The following is an 11,137-nucleotide window of genomic DNA, read 5'->3' as shown; positions in this document are numbered from 1 at the left end:
ATAAGTAAATAAACATGTAGAGCCGGAAAGCCTTATGTCTCAACACTGATTGCAGTATTAGATCATATAGGTGAAATAGAGTCACCTCACGGGACTGTAGCAAACATGTCTACTTATCACTTATTTCACTAGAATGTTTCCAACCTTCTTTTTATCATCAAGTGGTAGAGCAGAAGGTCCAGGGTTCGATCCCCGGCCATGTCATACCAAAAGACGTGCTCGCACCATAAATCGGCATCAGTCCGGACGAGTACAAGCAGCCACATACACACACGTGCATGCATGTCGCTATATAAGTGCAGTAATCTTGGACGCGACGTTAAACCCAATTTCACCTCAACTTTTCATCATTTACTTCACTTCTAACATGACGTCAATACACAACCACACCATCTTTGTCTCTACTGTAAGTAGACATATGCTGATCAGTCAGCTAGGTCCATGTATTGTCTCACGAATGTTGCTGATCAGTCAGCGAGCTCTATGTATTATCTCATGAATGTTGCCGATCAGTCAGCTAGGTCCATGTATTGTCTCACGAATGTTGCTGATCAGTCAGCGAGGTCCATGTATTGTCTCACAAATGTTGCTGATCAGTCAGCTAGGTCCATGTATTGTCTCACGAATGTTGCTGATCAGTCAGCTAGGTCCATGTATTGTCTCACGAATGTTGCTGGTCAGTCAGCTAGGTCCATGTATTGTCTCACGAATGTTGCTGGTCAGTCAGCTAGGTCCATGTATTGTCTCACGAATGTTGCTGATCAGTCAGCTAGGTCCATGTATTGTCCCACGAATGTTGCTGATCAGTCAGCGAGCTCTATGTATTGTCTCATGAATGTTGCTGATCAGTCAGCTAGGTCCATGTATTGTCTCATGAATGTTGCTGATCAGTCAGCGAGCTCTATGTATTGTCTCATGAATGTTGCTGATCAGTCAGCTAGGTCCATGTATTGTCACATGAATGTTGCTGATCAGTCAGCTAGGTCCATGTATTGTCTCATGAATGTTGCTGGTCAGTCAGCTAGGTCCATGTATTGTCTCACGAATGTTGCTGATCAGTCAGCTAGGTCCATGTATTGTCTCATGAATGTTGCTGATCAGTCAGCGAGCTCTATGTATTGTCTCATGAATGTTGCTGATCAGTCAGCTAGGTCCATGTATTGTCTCACGAATGTTGCTGATCAGTCAGCTAGGTCCATGTATTGTCTCACGAATGTTGCTGATCAGTCAGCGAGGTCCATGTATTGTCTCATGAATGTTGCTGGTCAGTCAGCTAGGTCCATGTATTGTCTCACGAATGTTGCTGATCAGTCAGTTAGGTCCATGTATTGTCTCATGAATGTTGCTGGTCAGTTAGCTAGGTCCATGTATTGTCTCACGAATGTTGCTGGTCAGTCAGCTAGGTCCATGTATTGTCTCATGAATATTGCTGATCAGTCAGCGAGCTCCATGTATTGTCTCACGAATGTTGCTGATCAGTCAGCTAGGTCCATGTATTGTCCCATGAATGTTGCTGGTCAGTCAGCTAGGTCCATGTATTGTCTCACGAATGTTGCTGGTCAGTCAGCTAGGTCCATGTTTTGTCTCACGAATGTTGCTGATCAGTCAGCGAGGTCCATGTATTGTCTCACGAATGTTGCTGGTCAGTCAGCTAGGTCCATGTATTGTCTCACGAATGTTGCTGGTCAGTCAGCTAGGTCCATGTATTGTCTCACGAATGTTGCTGATCAGGTTCTAGGACATCCACCATCAAAGTGTTAGCATAACAATTTCCTTTCCAGATAAACCACCAATTTGCCAAAATAAGAGACTGGTCATTTACTTTGGGGGGGGGGGGGGGGGGGGGTACATGCTTTTTTTTAGATGGTCAAGCTGTATCATATTTCATATGTTTGGCACATTAATACATTTAACTGTCTGAGTAGATGGCCAAAACTTCACAATAATTCATGCAGATGTGGCCGAGACTAAACTAATGACTTTTAGAGACACCATTGATGGCTTCTTCTATGCAAAGGGTTAGATTCATAGGCTTGTTTGGTTTCAGGTGTCACAATATGAAGTAGAACTTGATTCAGAATCACGGGGGCATGTGCATGTCAAAGGTCATACTAGGTGTTTTTAATAGTAGATACCACATACTTAATATGCTTACAGCATATGAAGTTTCATGATAGATAAAGAAACATATTTGATCTTTATTTATACCATATACCACATTGATGGGAATTCTCAATGTTAAGAGACATTACTTCCGATAACTGCCATCCAAAGTTAAGGCTCCACAGACCCTGTGGTTTTAAGATGTTAAAAAAAGACACATTTTGTCAACAATGCAGTTCCTTGAATTGAACTGATGTTTTTTTCCATTTCCATGGCCACTATTGTGAGCATCTTAACTATTGCAGTAGCTATACCATTTTACAGTAGTAATGCTGTAGCATGTTGAGCATCTTAACTATTGTAGTAGCTATACCATTTTACAGTAGTAATGCTGTAGCATGTTGAGCATCTTAACTATTGCAGTAGCTACACCATTTTACAGTAGTAATGCTGTAGCATGTTGAGCATCTTAACTATTGTAGTAGCTATACCATTTTACAGTAGTAATGCTGTAGCATGTTGAGCATCTTAACTATTGTAGTACCTATACCATTTTACAGTAGTAATGCTGTAGCATGTTGAGCATCTTAACTATTGCAGTAGCTATACCATTTTACAGTAGTAATGCTGTAGCATGTTGAGCATCTTAACTATTGCAGTAGCTATACCATTTTACAGTAGTAATGCTGTAGCATGTTGAGCATCTTAACTATTGTAGTAGCTATACCATTTTACAGTAGTAATGCTGTAGCATGTTGAGTATCTTAACTATTGCAGTAGCTATACCATGGTACAGTAGTAATGCTGTAGCATGTTGAGTATCTTTACAATCCCACAATGCAGATATCCTGGTCTATTTCAACAGTTCAAGGTCCTCCAAGAGGTGATGTTAGTAGCTCTGACTGTAGTCTGATATTAAGTCGTCGCTTCAAACAACAATGTGTTTTATTACAAGTTTGATTATCTGTTTTTGTCATTTTACTACATGGTTTCTTTTACAAGTAGTTTTACACAGGAACTCCACTCCACTAGAGCTGGGACGATACATCAGCTGTGCCATCCCATACTTGCTCACTATCCGATACGTATCACGATACTTGCATTTGCTCTTATCTGTGGTGCGTGAGCCATCCTTTTTAAAAAACTGGATGGCCAAATACCTGGCACACTGTTGATTTACAGTTGGCAGTGTCAAGTACGTATGTATAGCGCAGTAGATGACAATATGTATGTTTCACTACTGATTAGTGTTTGGTGAAACAGTTATTAAAGCAAGCATTTCAGGTACAATTTGATATTGTTTACTGTGTGACTGTGATCCATACTTGTATCATGAAAGTTATAAATCATGATTCATCGATGCAATCATCCCATGACTATAGGCCATTAGTTTTGATAAAAAACCCAGCTGCAACAGTGCACCAAAACAGTAATAAAAAAACCACTTCATGCTTTGATAATAATATATATTTCCAGTTTACATGTTTTAGTCTATATACAAACATGTAAAAAAAATGCTTGTATTTACATTGTTATTATTTAAATACATTTGTAGAATATGATGGTATAAATTAGGGCTGGTACGGGCAACTCAGGTTGGGTGGGTCCTGAGTGGGTCCTGAGTGGGTCCTGGGTACCCAAAGGCTATCAGGACCTGTTATATATTGTTTACTGACTACAACTGTAACTCCATGGTTACACTGCAAGTCTCTAATATTCGCATTTCTTTCTGAATAAGCATGCACTCCTTCTGACTTTATGTTTGAGTGAAAATAGAGCTTCAGTCAACTTCAGCATGATCAGATCATTTTATCCGTGTATCTAAATAGTTTTAGCCAGGGCTCCGGCAAAAATGTTTCTACTCAGACATTTTGTTGCCAACTCTTGAGACCTACAGTGGGTACCCAGGTAGGGTTTGGTAATAGGGGATCAGGTATGTGGATAGTAAACTTGGACTTGTACCAGCCCTATTATAAATACAACAATAAACCTGCTCTGTGCTTTTTGGACACAGTAGTTCTTAAAACTAAAAAAGATGAAAAATAAGGCTAAAAAAAATAATAGTCTTGGTTCTCAGGCACCGCCCGCATCATCATAAAGTCTGCCACATGTTTATTTTTTATTTCCATTTTAAAAGAAATATTAAAATCCTAATACTTAACAACAATGCAATCCAATATAGCGCACAGTTACTTCCCTTTACATGCACACTGCTTTCCTGCGCAGCTCGTGTTATGGTCATGGCGGCAATATGAGTTTGTATGCTTGTTTATGTAGGGAGGCCCTTTCCCAGGTTGATGGTGCACAACTGTATATTTGGATACATACTAGTTTGAAAAGCAAAAAAAAAAAAAGCGCTGCCACCCACCCGCACAATATTTTCAAAAGTCATTGCCAAAGAACCAATTCTTTTATTATTTTTAGCCTAACAAAAGAAACCAATTCATATTACTCCTACAAAATGCTAAAAGATGTAAGTAGAGTGTCAGCCTTGATGTACATGGTATACCATGAAATACACATCAGTATTCACTGTCGCACACCACATTACCCTTGTCTTGTCCACACACAGCAGGTGAAACATGTGCACAGCACTGAAACTGGTGCGTATCTACAAGTTATGCAGAAGACCCTCATAACCATCAATCATTATCATACTGATGTGACTAATAGTGGAATTAATAAGGGGACAATCAATAAATCTGTCAATGAACAAACATTCTATAATCACGTATAAGCAATTATATAGAGATTATGAGCAGAGTATGTTTTTCATATCGTAAATATATGCAAGGAATGAAAATTGAGCCTTTGGCGAGGCTAGGTCTCTATGACAAAATGTCAATCTTACAATAATGGATGTTTAAGACGTAATTTCCCTCAGTGGAGAGCTGTAGAAACTGTAGGAACACAAAGATCGAGTAAATTGCCCAACTTACCAGATACTGCCAAATGACTTGCATCTTTGTTTGTCTACAGAAGCCCAGCGACATACTGGGAATGTTGTCAATAGGTTATTGAGTAAGAAGGCGCTGCATCAATGTATGGGGCTTGAAAGTAGTTCCTACAAGGTGACTTCATTTGCATATTTATCAGATTGTGATACCAAGTTCATTGGACTAATACTATCCATTATATGATCAAGTTAAATATTCCCATAAACACAATATATGTGTTCATGAATGATTGTTTGTCTTACCATGCTAACAGTGTAAACTTGCTATGCCTCAAATTAACATCAACTCTAATACCAGTGGCGTATGTCATGACAAAGGTGTTAATTATTCTGAATACCTGTACCTAAAGTAACCCTGTGATTGATGCATTGTTTACCATGTGTAGCAAGTCAATGACTGTGATCAGTGATAGTAACTAGGATCAAACTGATAACCAGGAGAACTAGATAATTGTTTCTGATCCACTGCGATACTTTGACATGAGTGATGTGGGAGGCACAGCTACAAACAACATGTATACAAGACACAGGAGGGTGTGTCATATGGCATGAAAATGAATGACAAATACTACTGTCTGACAAATCAATGGTCTTCCATTCAAAACTAACCTAAATTGATTATGTTCATGGTCCTTTGATAAAGGAATATGGTTTCTAAGTTATCACAATCTTTTCATTTATTGAAACACATATTATCACAAGCTCACTCTCAGAATATTCAAGTTACACAATAAATAAAAAAGGTATCCTGCGACCTATAGTCTGGAAGGTAATTTAAGGTACTGACGTTTACTACAATATCTGAAAAACTATCGGACCTACTCGGGACGCCCAACGCTACCCCCTATTCGTGCGTGCGTGATTCCCGTGCACCCTTTCGAGTTGAGTTGATTGGTTCAACTGTGTCATATGGCCCTGTGATGCAGGGGTAGCATTATGCAGATGGCTGTTTCAATGAATGCTCGTTCCACCCGTGACGAACAGGTCTGGTTGTCGATGAAATATAGTGATAGCTAAATAGACAGATTTTTTATTCATGCACCGATTGTCTTTAAATGTAATATCCAGTTGTGTATGACTGTTTAATAATCTCATACCAACTTTGACTGGAGTAGGTCCGATAGTCTTTCAGATATTGTAGTAAACGTTGGTACCTTAAATTACCTTCCAGACTATAGTGGAATATCAGGCTTTCAAGTGGGTATTGGGGGGAGGGTGTCCTTATACTCATGATCATGTTATCACTGTTATAAAGTTTTCATCAGTATATTATTTAATACATCAACATGATCAACAAAAGTAAAGCTATGAAGCATGAATAAAGACATGATGTCAGATGCGACAGGACAAATTCAAACATATAAAATAGTGCCCGAGCAATGCAGCCCACTTGGATATGTAGTGAACAATCTCAAATGTCAACAAAAACAGCCCCTTACAAAAAGTAGTAACTAATGTCAGCATTGCTAATCAAATATTTTCTACAAGTAACTATCCACAATGTTTCCAAATCTGCAAGAATGAATGTACTATTGTAGAACAGTGTTGCAATACTCAACAGTAAAATTGAACATGTTTACACAAAATTTCAACTCAAGCCTTATTACAAACCTAAGGAGAAAAAATTTGTAATTGTATTTTTTTAGTTGTATGTTTCAGTAAAAGAAGTCAAATCCTAATCACTGCTAATGATTTGAATATAATATGATGTCATCATAAGGAGAGCAATACATGCCAAAATTTAGCTTCCCAAGTCTGGACCCTGCAGAAAATGTTTACAGAGAAAAAACCCTGTATTTTGAGATAATGTAAAAGCATTACGTTACATTTTGAGCAGAAATGGCTGAGACTGACAATCAGATTCAAACCTCTTGAAGAAATTCAGGTGTTATCAGAGGTGGGAACAAGCATGTGCAGTTTCAACTTCACTGGTACTGTTGTTTCTGAGGAGATGCTGTTCACAGAGTGAGGTTTGATTGAATTTAGTAACATGGTCAAATTGCAAAGATCAATCGAAGGTCAAAATTAAACATACCATAAACAAAACTAAACATATATGTTGGACCCCACTATGAACTACACATGTACAAACTTTCAAGAACAAGAACATCAGGAGAGCCCCACTACTTATGACAGATCTGTCAAACTTCACAAGTTCCTGAAATAAAATGTCTGATTAATATCGATAAGATGTTTCTGCTTTCAGTAATGTTGAATTGCAAAGGTCAAATATTAAAATATTGCCAAAAAGGAACATTATGTTGAGCTCAACTACTTATAACATTGTACTACACACGTGCCACATTCCATAACATTTTGAACCATAAACTGTTGAGAAATAGCCACGATGAGGTTTTTCAATATGCCAATTCTTAAACAAATTGGTGTGTCTATAAGTATGTGAACTTTCATTTTGATTGGTCCAGTGAATGGGCGACACATGACAAACAAACATGCTAACAAATATTCACAAACATTGTAACACCTAAAACCATGACTAAGTGTACTGATGACTATTCAACTTCGGCTTCAACCATGTCAACAGTGTTTGAAATTGAGCATGAAATCCATATCCCTAGTCATGCCATAAATAGTAAAAGTTAAAGATTTAGAGGGCTGCTAGATTCAAATGTCATTGGAGAAGATTTCAAGGACCCCCCCTTAATTTAGAGTGAGTGAGTTGGGTTTGATGCTGCTTTGAACAGTATTCAAGTCATATCACTGCATTTCAGCTTAATTTGGAAGGAAAGCTCGAAGTGATGCAGGTCTCAGATGTTTACCACTCTGACAAACTTGGAAACATAATCCGGTTGAACTGTGATTCAAGCCAATCATAGGTCTCTGGTGTGCACAAAGAACAGAACTCTGCACAGAGTAATGTGGCTCCTTAGGAAACTGGGTCACCTGTGCCCCCTCCTAATTTTGAAGTCTACTCAATATTCCAATAAAAACATGATCCTGCTTATGCTATAGTGTATCCAAGTTTTGTGGATGGAATATATCTAGGCAGCAGAATGTCTGGAGAAGAAATATCTGTGAGACTATCGTCAAGCTCACTGCCAACTGGATGAAAGTCATCAGAGTAGTTTGCATCACTGCTGAGGGAAATCAGAGCATTATCTGGATCTGACGGCTGGTAGGAACTCACCGAGTCTGTGTGCACTGATTCTCTACCTAATCTGGCTGGTCGCCGGGGTCGCGGTGTTGGACGTTTTGAGCTACCTTGAGACTGAGGAGTACCTTCCCTCGGCGTAAGTTCTTGACTTGGGCCCATGTCTAACTTAACTGTTGAACGTCTAGTGGCAGGCACAGGGGATTGCTCTGAGGCAACAGGATTCATTACTGGAAAATTGTGCACTGATGCCATGCTTGCAGAGACGACAGCTCCAGAGAGGCGCCCATGCCTGCCACTGTCCATTATGTCTGATCTGTCATCTTCATCACTCATCAAACCTTGTAATTCTGGCTCCTCAGTTGACATAAATTGATGAGTGTCATAGTCAGAGGAATCTTTCAACCTTGGTACATTTGTGGACAGCCTTGTTGATTCCAGTGGTTGATCATCATCTCTCGTTTCACTCAAAGATTTATTTGGTTGACCATCAATTGATTCAGGGAAAGATTCATTGCCCTTGCCAAATCCAGGGAATCTCCTATTTTTACTCTCCAGTTGGTCATTAGGAATAGTGTCTCTATCATCAAGTGTCCTGTCACTGTCACCATCATCATCCATGTGAGCACTGGGCAAATGTACTTCTATACTCCTTTGACTCTGTTGATCACTCTTTTGACTGTTTTCATCAGTCTCAGTTGACATCGCATGTCTCATACTTGGCTTCCTGATTTTTTTCTTACCATCATCTTCCCTATCTGGCTCCACGTGTCCCTTTGACTTTTTCTTCGTAAAATTTGAATGGTATTTGGGAGACATGCTCCTGTGTTTAGGTGAAGGTGAACGCTTTCCATATCTATTTAACCACTTTTTGCCCCTCTCTGCACTGCCAGGATTCCTCCTTGTCTCTGTAGCTATTCTTGAGTCATCTTGACTTAGGTCACTCTGGAGTGCAGTTGTGTCTAGGGTCTCATCCCCTTCAAGTTCCTTCTCAGCCAAGCGCCTGACTTCAGTAAGAGTATCAGAAAAATTAGTAACATTCAGTTCAGCATCTGAATCTGCTTTGGTAGCAGCTGCTACCTTTTCTTTCTTCTTCTTCATCTCAGCTTCTTCCCTCTCTACAGTTTTTAGCCATCCTGGGTTTGTTTTAGCCAGTCTGAGTCTCTGTGTATGGGTCAAACCAAACTTAAGAGGACTCTTCTTTACACCTTGCTCGGGTAGCTGTCTCAACCACCCCTTGTTCTTTGGAATGGGAGACTGTGGCTCAGCACACTGTCTATAGGGTCTTCTTCCAGCTGTCAGTTCATCTTCTATTTTGGATTGTACCATGGCTTCATTTATCAGTTGACCTGCCTTATGAAAAGGTTGTCTAGGTTGACTTAATTCTTCAAGTCGTTTGCTTGTAGACCTTGGTACTGGTGGTTTCTTATCAGCTGTAGGGATTTGTTGACCACGCTGCTTTCCCTGTGTAACTTTTACAACAGCTTCCAATAAATGTGAGTTCCTAATTCCAGTGAGCTCATTCAGAAGAGCTGTTAGAATTGGGAACATGTCTGAACTTGAAGTTGTAACATCACTAGCTCTTGGTACTTTTGCAGTCTGCATTTCAGATGGTCTGTGACTAGTCATCTTATTCTGGTCTTGTCCCTTCTTCTCTTTCAATGTTGCCTTAGTATTCCTCTTATCATCTACACTTTCCAGATCTTCAATGGTAAGGTCATCCTCAGATATAGTATCATAGTGCAGGAGTTTGTGCATTTTGATTTTTGGGTCACATTCACTATTGTAAAACATTGGTGGTGGACATACAATGTTATTGATGAAAATTCCATCATCATCATCTTTTTCTTCCACATGTTCTATGAAGCTTTGCTTTTCATTTAAGACTTGCTTCACCTTTTTATGCTTTTCTGTTTGTGTAGATGCTGTCAAACACTTCTGTTTCTGTGAATTATCATCTGGACATGAAATTGCCACATGCACTGCTTTGTCATTAAACTCCATGGTCTGAAGAACAGCATCTTGTTTTTCAACATCTGTCATAGATCCCATGTCTCGAGTTTCATTCAAATGTTGTGCTTCATGGTGAGTAGTAACTTGATGTATCCGACTCGGATGTATTGCTTCTTCCACTGTTTCATTTTCTTTCACTGTTTGTTTTATTACACGACTTGACAAAGCAGCTTCTGGTAAATGTGGAATTAACCCAGGTCCTAAGCAAAGCAACCTGAATCCCAGGACAAAGTATCCAATTTCTTTCCCCATCAAGCTGTACACTTTAAAGAGACCTTTGTCGCCATGAACTGAAGGTACAGTAGTGCCTAGTTTTGCAATATCCACCGATATATCATCCATCAGGGCATTCAGGGGTACTGCACTATTCCCCATTAACTTTGGTGTGTCTGAGAATGTATCAATCACCATGACATAAAGTGGTGTGTTAGTCAAATGCATCCTCAGACACTCAACGGGAATCTTGAACAGACATGATTTTCCCTTTTTCACCATAAAATTTCCGTGCTTGTCTTTTAATTCAGCAAACTGATCTGGTAATTGGTAATAAGGATCTCGCGTTATCTTAGCTTTGATTGTATTAGCTAAGTCTGGCTCTACGTGGCTGATTAAAATCGTTGGAAAGTCAAGCAATCGGAATGCAATAGCGGGAAACCGACATGTTACATGAGGAACATACAACTTTTCTACAACTAACTCCAATGAGAACAGCGATTCTTCCAGTCCTGGCATGATGAATCACTAAGTTGTCGTCTCAGAACAACAGAGGTAATGTTGTAGAATGTATCGTTGCTTGATCCAAGCGCGGCTTTCACAGACAGGTTCAGGGAATATCAGGGGAATCATTCACCATCCTCCAAACATTCTCAATATCCTCCATCTTTGACAACAGCAAACAAACTCAGAACGAGGCTACCCTGAATTATCTCCCATTCTTTGTAACTCTTTTCATT

The 11,137-nt window shown here is 39.5% G+C and overlaps 1 protein-coding gene across 1 annotated transcript; it reads right to left on the bottom strand.

The window, feature by feature from the left end:
• Nucleotides 1–6,113: 6,113 nt before the first annotated feature.
• On the bottom strand, nucleotides 6,114–11,071 carry LOC124118857 (microtubule-associated protein 10-like). Its single transcript, XM_046481131.2, has one exon. The coding sequence runs from the start codon at nucleotides 10,914–10,916 to the stop codon at nucleotides 8,022–8,024; it is 2,895 nt and encodes a 964-aa protein (XP_046337087.1). The 5' UTR covers nucleotides 10,917–11,071; the 3' UTR covers nucleotides 6,114–8,021.
• Between the last annotated feature and the right edge of the window lie 66 nt (nucleotides 11,072–11,137).

The sequence above is a fragment of the Haliotis rufescens genome, unplaced genomic scaffold, assembly GCF_023055435.1.
Source record: "Haliotis rufescens isolate VD_foot unplaced genomic scaffold, xgHalRufe1.0.p SCAF_3, whole genome shotgun sequence".
Taxonomy (NCBI): domain Eukaryota; kingdom Metazoa; phylum Mollusca; class Gastropoda; order Lepetellida; family Haliotidae; genus Haliotis; species Haliotis rufescens.
Note: the sequence above shows the minus strand (reverse complement) of the source record. Positions and strands in the feature narration are given on the sequence as shown.